At 38.8% G+C, this 13,645-nt stretch overlaps 1 protein-coding gene across 1 annotated transcript in view; it reads right to left on the bottom strand.

The window, feature by feature from the left end:
* The window catches only part of LOC306878147 (protein capicua homolog), a gene marked incomplete at its 5' end in the record, with an annotated part of 43,546 nt that extends 30,340 nt beyond the window's left edge, over window positions 1-13,206 (bottom strand). The window contains one exon of the mRNA XM_079430300.1: window positions 9,441-13,206. Coding sequence (XP_079286426.1) covers window positions 9,441-13,206 — 3,766 coding nt within the window. The remainder of the gene's footprint in view (window positions 1-9,440) is intronic.
* Window positions 13,207-13,645: the final 439 nt, after the last annotated feature.

Consider the following 13,645-nt stretch of genomic DNA (forward strand, 5'->3'; position numbering starts at 1 on the left):
GATTGAATGGGCTCAGCTGGTTCCAGTGGTCTTTTCCGATGGCTGTCTAAGTGGCGGGGTCCTCAATGGAGATCTGTCTCTGGCGTTCATCCAGGTGTTTGGCCTCTGCCTACGATCAGGGACACATACGTCATCTCCCGGCGCTGATCCTCCATCTCAGGTGTTCGGTCATCTCAGATCATGTAATGGTTAGATCCAGATTGGTTAGATTTTCAGCTGACAGCTGACTTTTTTTTCCCCTCAGAATTGCATGATATAAAATCACAATTGGGAGTTAAAAAGTCATAATTCTGAGAATTCTGAGATCTTTATTCAGTGGCGGAAACGGGCTTCCATAGAACGGTGATATTTCAAACATACTGAAATACTTTAGACGCGGAGCGGGGTGATTATTAAATGCTCGGAGCGCGGAGTGTGGTGATTATTAAATGCTCGGAGCGCCGAGCGGGGTGATTATTAAATGCTCGGAGCGCGGAGTGGGGTGATTATTAAATGCTTGAGCGCGGAGCGGGGTGATTATTAAATGCTCGGAGCGCCGAGCGGGGTGATTATTAAATGCTCGGAGCGCGGTGATTATTAAATGCTCGGAGCGCGGAGGGGAAATTGTTGACGCTCCACTCCGCTCACATACTTTGATCGGACACCGCCACACAAATGTGGCTTTTTGTTAATGACTGTCGCAGGATTTTACACAGAGTAACAGCTCACTACAAGTTGCAAAATACACTGTAACAGTCAGTAACAGGCAATTCTGGTTGCATTTTTCATCAATTAATATCTGATTATCTTATTATCCTTCGACTATGTTCTGGCCCGCCATCTACTGGTGAAATGTTTTTTGGCCCGATGCCAAACTAACTTGCCGACCCCTGGTCTAGACCCTGAATATAAAACGACTGCGTTTTTTCAGATGTATTTCCAAGAAAAAAAACATTGTCTTATATTCGGGTCAATACGGTAATTACAATACATTGAATTTAAATTTGGCAGTAAAATAGCTTTTACTTTACCAAAATATTCACTAATACATTAAAGAAGTAGACATCTACTTCCTCACACACTAAACCGCATCATCTGCAGTCAATGTGGCAAAATAAGACACAACCAAATGCAAATTGACCTCATTACCAATGCAATAAACTCTACTGTAGCAATACACTACACACATTTTCCACACTCAGTGTTTTAACACTGTGGTAAGCATTATACAACAGTTAGTTCCAGTCCTCGAATCTGATTGGCTGAGCTGTGTTTCAAGAGTGATGTTTAATGTAACAGTTTGTATCGTTCTGCTGGTTTCTGTTCATTGAGTTCCAGACCAGAGTGTTCCAGACACAGTGTTTGGGGACACACAAAGCTTGATGCTTTGGCTTCTTTTATATAAAGTAACTAAACTGACAGATTAAGTTGTTTGATATTAATTAATTGTTTATAGAACTGTTGTATAAAAGCAATTGTGTTGACGGTCAGCTGCGATTATTTGCAGCTGATTCATCTCCATGCTGCTATTCAGTCCTACATTGCTCTTGTTTGTGTGAACTGAACACCTATACCACTTCTCTGGAGTGGTAAGTAAGGGTAAGAGTATGGTTTTAGTTTTTAATGCCTAGTGTCAAAAAAAAAAAAGAGACAATTTTGTCACTGGGCAGAGATTTTCTTGGAAACCATACATTTGTACATACGTCACAAACATTACATAATAACTTTACAGTTATAATTAAAAGAAAGAAGAAACGTGGGGAAATATTCTTCACATAATATGTTTTTCCCCATCTTTTACTATTTGTTTAATGTTACTAACTTACTAAAGCGCAGCAAACTTTGTTTTGGTTGAGTGCAGCAATATAGGTCAGAGATTAAACTTGGTGACCACTGTTACTGCCTTCGGGACATTGACCAGTGAATCGGCTGATTATGACACAGACAAAGGTGACTATTATCAGTGTATAGAAACTATCAGGCAGCATGACACGGGCATGCTCACGGTGCCTGTGAATGTCAGCGTGCCTGTGTGTAGGTTTAAGTTTGTGTGCTGAGTTTAGTGACTGGTTTGTTTGTATGGGGCAGAGGGGTATTGGCCTTGTGCCCAGTATCAGCCAGTCCCTTCACAAACAGTCACGCTACAATGAGAAAGATTTATGTGAGAGAGAGAAAAACTGCAGAGAAACTGTAACCGTAAATGCAGTAACATTTTCCACACAAACACAGTGGCCAAATAATATTACAACATAATATTATCTGAGTAATACCTTCCACACTACGCTTACGCCTGAGGAGTATCCTACACATTACATATATACCAGTACCAAACAGAAAGACACTCAAGAGTGGGTGAAAAATATTAGTGGTCGTGGAATGTTTGAGAAAAGAGAGGGAAAATGGGTGGGAAGGGGAAACTGTGCAAGTCAGGCGAATAAAAATAGAACAAGAGTCATTCTATGGAGAGGAGGGGAGGAGGGAGTTGTGAAAGTTGTGAAAACAGGGCCTCGCTCGCTGTATGTCGGAAGATGATAATCGAACGACAGGAAAGGAGAGACAAAAAATATATAAATAGACTAAGAATGGATGATAGAAAACTTGATTTTGCGGGAACACATATGTACGCACTCTCAACTGATGTACTGAAATCCATGCAAATCAAACTGAAATAAGAATGGGTTATCAAGAGACATTGCTCCTCTATATAACACAATGTCAGAGCATTGGGAGGGGCTACTCACTCTCTCAGCCACTGAGCTTGCGTTGAGCTCCTGGCAACAGCCAATGAGGTGAAGCCGAGACCCTCCAGCTCAGACTATGATTATAGTAAACAAGTTCTTAACTCTTTCCTGGCTGACTCCATTGAGAATTACACATGGGCAAAATATAACATCACTCACATCTTTTAAATTTAGTAATATGAACACATCTAAATACATGAAAATGCCAGTAAAATATCTCAAATCAGCAATTAGTTGGCCATGAGCAACACTTCTCACATGTAGAGATTAGTACAGCTCTGTATGTTTCAGGGTTAATAGCGTAAGAGCCCCATGCTCCAAAACCCTTCTGTTCCTCCTATCCAATCATTGTTTTTATGTGATTAAAACACAATCTCAAAAAGCCCACTCCCTGTTTCCATGGCAACAGCTTTATGGGTATTATCACTCATACCACTTTTGGTGACCAGTCTGACCACTGACCATGGCACTATCTCCACACACGCACACTGGCCTTTTGTAAGATATTTATATCGCTGCTGCCATCTGCCAGTACAAGCATTCCAGCTATTTTCCAAAGGACATATGGAGGGGGGAAAAGACATGAAAAATGGTGGCTAACCAAAAATCCATCATGCTGGATTAATGTCTCTTGATCCACGTTGATACACTCACTTATAACATTTTACCACTGCTAGGAAAGTCTAATAGACTGGGTGCAGGTCCATGAAATACACCACAAATTGAAAAAAGGTAGTTATGAAACTCTACGCAGGTACATCTCTTTAAAGCCTGCAATGGCACACTCTTCTCACAAGGAGGCAGCACTGCCCTATGGAAGAAAAAACGAAGGCGATCACATCTTTGGCAGACACAGAATTGAGTGAAGGAGAGATTACAGCTAGAGACCGGGGCTTTTATGTGAATGTATGTGCAAGAGTCTTCTGAGACTACATTTTTAGATCCTGTGATCTCCCTTGAGATATAACATAGAAATCAAACATTCGGCGAATACTAGCATGAACTAAAATGTAGAATACAAGGAAAGAAGGCACAAAATATAGCACTGAAAAAGTACTGTTTAAAATGCTGTTTATCCAGGCTGTAGTTTATATAAATGTATACATGTTTGTGTTCATGCAGAAACCTTCTAAAAAAGGGAATGGTTGACATTCCCAGGAACACTATGATCAGAGAAAGAGACTTCTGCACTGCACCAGAGAGAGAGAAAGACAGAGAGCGACAAATAGGTGAGGGAAAAACAGTAGAAAAGTCTGACACAAATAAGTGAGTGAATGGGGGAAAAAATGAAGAGAATTAAATTGACATTATGAGTACAGCAATGATGAAAAGGGAGACACCATTCTACCATATAAGTGCTAAACATTGCCGAGTTAGACTATACGACAGATGGCGACTCAGAACTCGGCACATAAATGGTAGAGATCATGTCCTATGCGCTACTGAGGCAGAGAACCATCGGAAACGCTGTATCAAATACGGACAAAATTATACTATAGCCCAAAATAAAAACACAGCCTGCAATACATGTAATTAAAGTGATGAGTTGAAGTTTGAGGAAGGTGCTGTATATATAGAGAAATAAGCAAACACAAATAGTCTATTTATCAGTTTCAAATTTGCAGCAAAAATTTGATGTTTAACTTCTTTTAGATTTAGTGTTGTAGTACAGTTTTATAGTTTTTAGAAGAAAAAAATCAGCAACAGAAGACGACATGCATATTGTTAGTATTTGTGACGGCTCTAGTGATTAGTACATCTGTGTTTGCAGAGGGTGTGGATTAAATGAAACTGAGAATGTTTGGAATCATTGCCATAACTGACAGCTGAAAACAGAATGCCAATTCTGCTCTTTAGTGATTCAGATACTTTTCATATAAAGATATTTTCTCTCTGATATCTAAGTGTTATTTTTAGTAAATAGTATATTTAAACAACTTTTCGCTTGAGACTCACAATATATAGGAATTGCATTTCCTCTCTTATAAAAAAAGGTTTGTTGGCTCTTTTTTTTTATTTTTCAAAATTAGGTTATATACATCATACTCATAATCACTGCATTCAAACATGATCCCTGAGTGCCCTCAAAACCAATCGTCTAAATTTATTTTTAGGTGTCCTTTAAGCTACAATAACAACAATAACTGAAAAAATATGACCTGTTTATATATGATGCCGTGACCGGTTGGTAAGCTGCATTATTGCAGCATTTTATCTAAAACAAATTGTCAAACAGAAATAAGATCCGCACAGTTACATGCAGGGCTTAACACCTCCTCCAAAAAAGTATTTTATGCTTCATCGGAGGCCATAAAAAACAAGTGAAAAGTGCAAAAAGTGTATAAAAGTGCAAAACATTTTCGAGACAAAGCTCTTCCTCAGTGCCACATCAATTAGCGCACACCTGCATCCTTTAAAATATCATCTCACCTCATAACCATCTAAAACAAATTGAAAATCATTATTTCAGTTTTGAAATAAATTAACCAAAAACAATGTTGCACTTATGCAATATATAACATATATATAACTGAGTAGCACGACATATATGGACCAATCATAGGTATAATCCTAAGCATCCACACTCAGTAAACACATCTGAAATAAGACTATAAACTTGCGCACACGCACACGCACACACACGTTTAAGTAAAGCTATCTAAATAGAAACATTCTATAGACTTCTGTTGTTTTTACTGACATAGTTATAAATACTACAACCTAACCCTAATCCTAACAGAAAGCTTTCTGCATTTCTACATTAAAAAAAGTCTTTACATTTATATTTATATCATCCCCAAAAAGAGGTTTTAGATTTAGCTCACATTTGGGTACAAATTTGCCCCAAAACATGGCTGAGTAGGTACAAAAACACACACACAACACACACACACACACACACACACACACACACACACACACACACACACACACCATTGGGTTTCCAGGTTTAATGGGAATATTCCATAGGTGTAACTGTTTTTATACTGTACAAACTGTATTTTCTATCTCCTTATACTAACCCTAGCCGTCACAGAAAAAAAGCCCTTCATTTTGTATGATCTATAAGCTGTTTTCCTCATGGGGACTCAAAAATGTCCCCACAAGGTCAAAATTGACTGCTTTTACTATCCTTGTGGAGACATTAGAACTTAGAGAATACCAGGAAATAATAATAATAATAATAATTCTACTTTAAGAAGAGAATTATCTGTTGACTCTTTAGTCAAATTGCATCTGAATAATAAAAATGTGTTTTATGTATGAAAGATTACAAATGATCATGAACATGGGCAGCATTGCGAAATGTCATTTTATATATGCTGATCAGCTGAAGAAAAAAAAGTTTAGTATATTTTAGTATACATGAAAGTATTTATGAAAGTTTAGTATTTTATTATTTTTTTAAAGTCTGTGTTTTGCATGTTGCATTTCCTCAGTCATCACAATACAATAACATGCTTTAAGATATTAATAATTAAAAAAATTGCATTTCAGAGTATCGGTCTCCTATAATGCTTATCATTCTCAGGGTTAACCATATAGGCTAGTTATCAAAACTGAGCAGCAATACAAAATTCGATTAGAACAAAAAAGCAAATAAACTTTTGGGCAGATGTATGGATTTTTTTTTTTTTTTTTTTTTAGCAGGTCTGCAATTTTGTTGTGCATGTGTGTGTGTGTGTGTGTGTGTGTGTGTGTGTGTCTGTCTCTCTGTGTTAACATCCTTCTCACAAGCTTGCTTGTTAAGGCAGGCCTACGAGATCAGGCCTAAATTTTTACAAAGCCTTCTTGTTATTTCACAACACACAATCCCTTTCCCTCTCACACCATACACACTCTTGATGACAGCTAAATCACAAATACCACACATAATTATATATATGCATAAATACACTAAGACTTTTTTTTAATTACACTAGCACACAAGCATACACTAAACGACAAATGACACACTGTTATGTCTGTATGAATGACATTCTCTCATTCCTTACCGCATGCATATAGCACATACACAACTGAACACATGTAACAAATTCATTAACGTTTCAGTTCAATCTTTGGGTCTTTCAATTCAATTCTTTCAATTTTTTTACTTTGCTTCACTCTCACTTTATTCAGTGTACATGTAATGACCATGTTTTGAATATTGTGCTAAAATCAGCACTGCAAGTGCTACGAAGTGCTATATAACCCACTATTACAGCAGCTGACGATTACAACCACACTGCAAAATCTGAGAACCACCAGAATGACTGCTTTTAATGCCAAAGGATTTATTCCTGAAAGTAAACTGACACCTTAGTTTTGAGCTTACTTTTAAGAGGTAATTATTAGTTATATTAGCTATACTGAAATATGAAGAAATGTAATTCTCCATATATCAACTGATAAATGATTAACCATTTACAAGCACTGAAAATGAGAAACTGTACTTTTTATGGGCCATTCAATTTAGAATATATATTTGGTCTTCGTGTTGCATATGTGTTCACAAAGACACTTGCCCTAATAAGGTCAAAATGGCCTTGGTCCTTGCATGTGAATCACTATTTTTTATTTTTTTATTTAACACACATACTTATTACATTTCAAATTTGCACCTAACATACCTGTACATATCGAATTGTCTATTTTGAATATTGTGTTTGTGCTATTTGGCACATTGTCCATTTTTGTATATTTGTACATTATTTATTTTATTTTTATTTTTTATTATCTGTGTCGTGTGCTGTTGCTGTCATTGTGTCACACTGTGGAGCTACTGTCACTAAAACAAATTCCTCGTATGTGCAAACATACCTGACAATAAAGTAAATATAAAATATATAACTTATATATTTTCTGAACCAAAAAATAAACAGACATGCAATTTGAGAATCTGAAATACAGCTTTGAAAATAAAGACTAAAGAGCACAAGTCAGAGCTAAAATATAACAAATGCATAATTTAGAATAAGGGTAAATAAAATTTCCCAATGTGTACTGTTGGTTAAATTATCAGGAGATTACATCAAACTATCCAAAAACTGTCTAGAAAAAGCTGTGCCTCCAAATTCTTAGTGCACACAAGAACACTTGTGAGAGAATTACTTTTAAACTTGTTACAGTGCATTAATTCTGTTGCCAAGAATGGGATTAAAATCTCAGCATCTCAACATAGCACTGGTCTGTATATATATATATATATATATCCATCCATACATCTTTTACATACAGACCAGTGCTATGTTGAGATGCTGAGATTTTAATCCCATTCTTGGCTACAGAATTAGTGCATTTTATATATATATATATATACCCAGTGCTATGTCTGAAAAGATTTTGTGGTGAAATGAGACCAAGACAGAGCTTTTAAGCCAGATTTTGAAGCCATATATGTGGTGCAAATCTAACATCGCCCAGAATTAAAATGTGAGGAATGGTGATGGAAAGAGCACGTTGTGGGACTGCTTTACATCAGCAGAAACTGAGCATCGTGTTAAAATATGGTTGGTGAAAAATACTACAAAATAATGTAAACATTTTTGAAAAACTGAAGCAATACCCTCTTTTTTACAATGCAAAACATTTATGCATACAGCATATTTCAAGCATATTTATAATTTTTTAATAAAAATATAACAAAACTAAATAAAATGTAAAAACAATAAATAGAATTTTGAAATATAATTATCACAAAGAAAGATTTTGATCTTTTCAGATTTTTCAGTAAAAGGAGACCAAAACCAAGCATTCACCAACACTGTGGTCTAAGATTAATGTAATGTTTTGTATGAGAACAAATATTACTTTGAGCGCTGAAAACACATTGACAATCTATACTTCTAACATTCTAAAATGAACTAAGAATGAACAATACTTCTACAGCATTTATTAATCTTAGTTAATGTTAATTTCAGCATTTACTGATGCATTATTAAATTCACAAGTTGTGTTTGTTAACATTAGTTAATGTAGTGTGAACTAACATGAGTAAACAATGAACAACTGTATTTTCATTATAACAAAGTTTAATAAATAGTGTAATAAATGCATTGTTCATTGTTTGTTCATGTTAATTAATACATTAACTAATGTTAATAAATGGAACCTTATTCTAAAGTGTTACCCGGTTTGTATGATGACCAAGCTGTATAACTGATTGTTGTCCCAGGCAAGCAATTTCCTGCATAACTGTGCTAGTTTCTTATTTCATAAAAATAATTTCAGCTCTGTCAGTTTTGCGATGACCGGATAACTGTACTTTATTCCATACGTAACATATTTATATATGTTTGATTTGTTTTGTAATATTGATGTTTCATTGGTTCACGTTTAAAAAACTAATACAGGTTTGGAACAACATGAGGTTGAGCAAATGATGAGCAACTGATGAAGAAAATTACATTTTAAGTGAAATATTCCTTTATTTTACTTTAATAAAATACTTAATCAGTAAAATAGTTTTGTTATTTAACAGTTAAATAACTTAAAGAGGACCCATTGAAAAAAATTAAGTAAACGAACAAAAATTATATTAAATCTGTTTTGACATTTTGTGTGCATAGACAAATTGACAAATAATGGTGCATCCTTATTCTCAAAATTCTTTCTATTTTTAAGTTTTCATTGAATTAGTCTAACATGGCATCTTTCTTTTGTTATTATGTTACGTCTACAGGGAATCACATCTTAAACATTGGTGTTAGCATTGAATGTAAAATAGAATTCTCTTACCAGTTCCAGGTCGCCCCATGATGATGTCTTTGCATGGCACAGGATGCAAGGTCTCTGTGGGAAGTATGAGCGGCAGCAGGGCAGTAGGAGCAGGGTGACAAGGGACAGGCTGCTGCAGTGTCAGTTGGCCACTCTTATCTTGTCCCCCTCCATCACCCGCACCAAAGAGACCAGGCCCTGGAACAGGGCTAGGCACTGATATGCAGGCTAAGGTGGCGCTGGATTGCGTAGGTAGACCTGCATGGGTTGGGTTTGGAATGGAAGAGGTAGTAGACACTAGAAAAAGAGTTGAGGTGGGATTCTGCAGTAAGACAGATCCATTAGTGGAAGCAGCGTTAATTGGAACAGGAACCTGTAGTCCTGTCTCTGAATGCACACCAGTTTGGCTGTTTTCTGTGGAACCGGTGCTGTCCACCTCTGCAACTCTAGCCAGTGGGAGTTCTGTAAACTTTATTAAAGGAACCTCAGGATTTCTCACTATTACTGGAGAATCTCTCAAAGGCTGCTGGGAGACTGTACATTGTGAACCTGATTCTAAGCTTAGGGGAGAAGCGGGTGGGGAAGAGGCAGTGGTTGAAGGCAGTCTTTGGGGGTGTGTGACAGTAGTGTTCTGAGGAGAGATAATGCAGAGATTTGTTACAAGAGAAGGGTCACGACAGCTTTGTTCCTGATCGGGTTTGCCATATTCCTGTGACAGTGGAGCTGGGGGAGGTGGAGCATCTGTCCTGCGTTTGCCTGGGCTCATAGGTACAGTGAAGGTTAAATTGGTGTGGAAGGATGGTACAATACCAGACAAGTGTCTGTCTTTCTCCCTCTCTGTGCCTCCTGTTCCATGTTTTGGGACACCACTGTTGGTACCACTAGGGTGTTTGTGGCGGCGAGGAGGCAAGACTGGAGAGGCAGTAATAGGACTGAAATTTGCAGGGTGAAACCCAAAAAGTGGTGAAGCTGATGGGGAAGGTGTAGGTGAGAATGGGGACTGATTTGAAATTGGTGAGAATGAGGGTGTTACAGACCTTGAGCCCAGGGATACCAGCATTGTTGCAGCCTCACATTCGTCAAAGTCAAAACGAGAGAAGTCTTGAGGAAGCAGTGACGGCAAGCCAAGGCGTGGACGAGAGTCGGTACCTCGGCTGCTTGTCTCACTACTGTCGCGAGAAGTCTCATCCCAATCAAATTCACTGCTAGCACGTCCCCGCAGATCTGAAGGGGTTACAGTCCCTGAGCTACTCTCTCCACCTCCTCCACTCCCTCTCTCTCCCACCGCTCCCTCCATTTCTTTGGTACGCATGGAGAGGTGACGAGAACAGTAGCCACGACGCTGGGACTCTTTCATGCAGCCTTCTCGTGAGCACAAGCGGCGCCATTGCTTCCCATTGAACTTCTTACGGATCCCATTAGGTGTACAAACAACATCCCCTTTCTTGTATTTCTGTTGGGCAGCTGACAATGGTGTCCTTGATCTTGAGGAAGAAGCAGAAGAAGAGGCAGAACTCCCTGGAATTGGGGTGGAGGTCTGTGAAGGTGTAGGAGTCTTTTCCAGAGGTGTCAGAGAACCCCTGGAACTGGGGGAAGGAGGCACAGAGGGTGGCATAGGGTGAGAGATACCCCCATCAGACCCTAAAACTGTAGGTGAAGGGGTGGGCTGTGGACTTCCTAAAGAGGTCCTGGCGATGCCTCGCACTACTGTGATGGGACTTGGATACCCTGGAGGTTTGGAAAGAATTTGTCTGTGCTGATTAGGCACACCTGCTTTTGGTCCCCCTGAGACTACGGGTACTCCACCATCTCTGAGTGGTGCCATGTTAAGCCGCAAAACCTCCATGTCCACCTCTGGAGTCTGCAGTTGCTTTCGCTCGTGTTCTCTTTCTCTAACTCTTTCCCTATTCTGAGTTCCATCATCCTCCCTCCTAGATGCTAAACTAAACATATTGTTTGCTACCATAACAACTGCTGGTGAAGTGGAAGATGAAAGATGTGTGCTTCCAAAGTGATGAACCCCTGTGTCTGGAGATGGGAATCTGCAGTTCTCCCTGGGAGGACCTGCACTTACCAAATCCATTCCCTCACTTAACTGACATAGCTCTCTCTCCACTTCTATCTCCTCCCTGTGCTCTCTCTCCTCTCGTTCTTTCTCTTTCATAACCCCATCCCATGGCGGAACAAGGAGGCGCAAGTTCTGGAGGGTAACCCATACAGTCTTTGTACTTGATGTCTGTTGCATCTCCTCATTGCTGCACCTCTCTTTCTCCTGCTCTAACTCCTCATGCAAAAGCACCATGTAGGGGCAAGCTGAATGAGAGTCTACCTGAGCAACAACACCTTCTCTGTACCACTCTTTACCTTTATCTCCTCCATAAGGCACACACACACGTGTCCCAACCTCCACAAGTTCATTTCCTGGGGGTGGGGCGTCTAAAATGAGGTCAATGGGTTGGCGTGGGCGACTTACTAATGTATGAAATGGATATGACAGCAGTGTCCCCTCCCCATTAATCTGCAACTCTACATTCAGCTGCTCTCTACTGGACCCACGCACCACACCACAGATAAATACATATTCCTTGATCAGCTTCTCATCTTCTTTTAAATTAGTTCTTGGTCGTCTACGTGCTAGCACCCTTTGGTTTTTCAGTCCTTTAGCTAGTGCTTCTGCTATTGTTGCAGACCCTCCCTGCTCAATTTGTGTGTGTTTGGGGGACAAGAGGACAGACAGGGTTGAATTGTTGGAGAGGTTGAATCTTCTTGACATTCTTACATGGTTCCCTGAATTTAGCTGCACACAAGAGGGCTCAAGGGCCTCCAGGTCCACAGAGTGTTCACTGGCTGTGTCTGTGGATGATGAGCGCACAGAATTTGGGGCTTGCTCCCCATATCCATCTACTTCCACCATCTGGACCACCTTTTCTCCTTCGGAAGGCACCTCACTTTTCAACCTATCACCCTTAGATCTATCTCCTTTTGGAGTTTCTGTGCTTGCTATTTTCCCCATTTCTCTTCTATTATAGTCACTATTGTCCAGATCAGAAATATCTGCTTGAACTACATCATTTCTGACCACAGCAGTAGTACTTTGAGAAATGGAATTGTGTGGGGAACTTAGACGGTTGCTATGATTAGTGAGTTGGGCTACAGGGGTTGAACTGATGGGAGAAGTACTGGAAGCTTGATGTTCATACATGTATTTCTTCTTGGGCACCCTGGCTTTGAAAGTTGCTGTTTTTCGACTGGAGAGTGTGGTGGAAGTGTGGCTGGCACTCAATGAGTTATTTTTATTTAAACTGTTGGCTGCAGTATTTGTGTTTTGTGTATTGCTAGTAATGCTGTTTGCATGTTGGTTGCTACCTTTACTGTTTGTGCTAGTAAAGTTTTGTGTGTTTGTGTTACAGATGTCTGTGCTATTACTATGTGAATTTTCATGTGCGTTACTGGCAATCTTGATTGAGTCTGTATTATCTGTTAAACTGTTTGTGTTAACGTTCCTGGGGCTTTTTGCCTTATTCACTAATACTGCATTCTCTTCGGATTTTGATGTTTCCATTGTCCTTTCTCTTATTTGCTCTTTTAACCCCTCACTGTTTGGGATGTTGCTACCCTTGATATGCTTGTCCTGAGAGCTATCTTCTTTGGATGGAGTGTATTTCTGGTCTGAAGGTCCAGGCGGTGTTGTCTGTGAATGTCCTTCAAGTTTGCCCCCTCGTTTTCTTGCTCCTTTTGCTCTTGTTGATAAAGGAGAGCGTCCTCTCTGTTTCTTTGGTGGCCTCATCTTTTTTAGTGTGGCAAATACTTCTCTCTCCTCTTTTTCTTCTTTCTTTTCTGCTGTTTAATTGGCTTTTTTGAGGTTTCTTTTACTTCTCCTCACAACAACCTGTAACAAGAAGGAGAAAAGTGAAAGAGAAACAAATAAATAGAAATTTCCTTGTTGTCAATATAGAATAATTGGGAAGATACTGCTCCATGTTTGCGAATGTGTGCAAACAGAAACAGTAATGCTTTGTGTACAAAGGTAAATAAAAAAATAAGTAATTTTAATGTTTATATTTAGGCAGATGTTTACATATCAACATTATTTAAATAGCATACAGAGTAAAAAGTCAACAGAAAAACAGCAGACCATGAGTGTGCTTATGAATAACGCAAGCAAGTTGCAACAACGAATTTAAAAAAGAATATTTACAATGAGGAAACCTTCAGCAAAGGACACT

Source organism: Barbus barbus, assembly GCF_936440315.1.
Source record: "Barbus barbus genome assembly, chromosome: 12".
Lineage (NCBI taxonomy): Eukaryota > Metazoa > Chordata > Actinopteri > Cypriniformes > Cyprinidae > Barbus > Barbus barbus.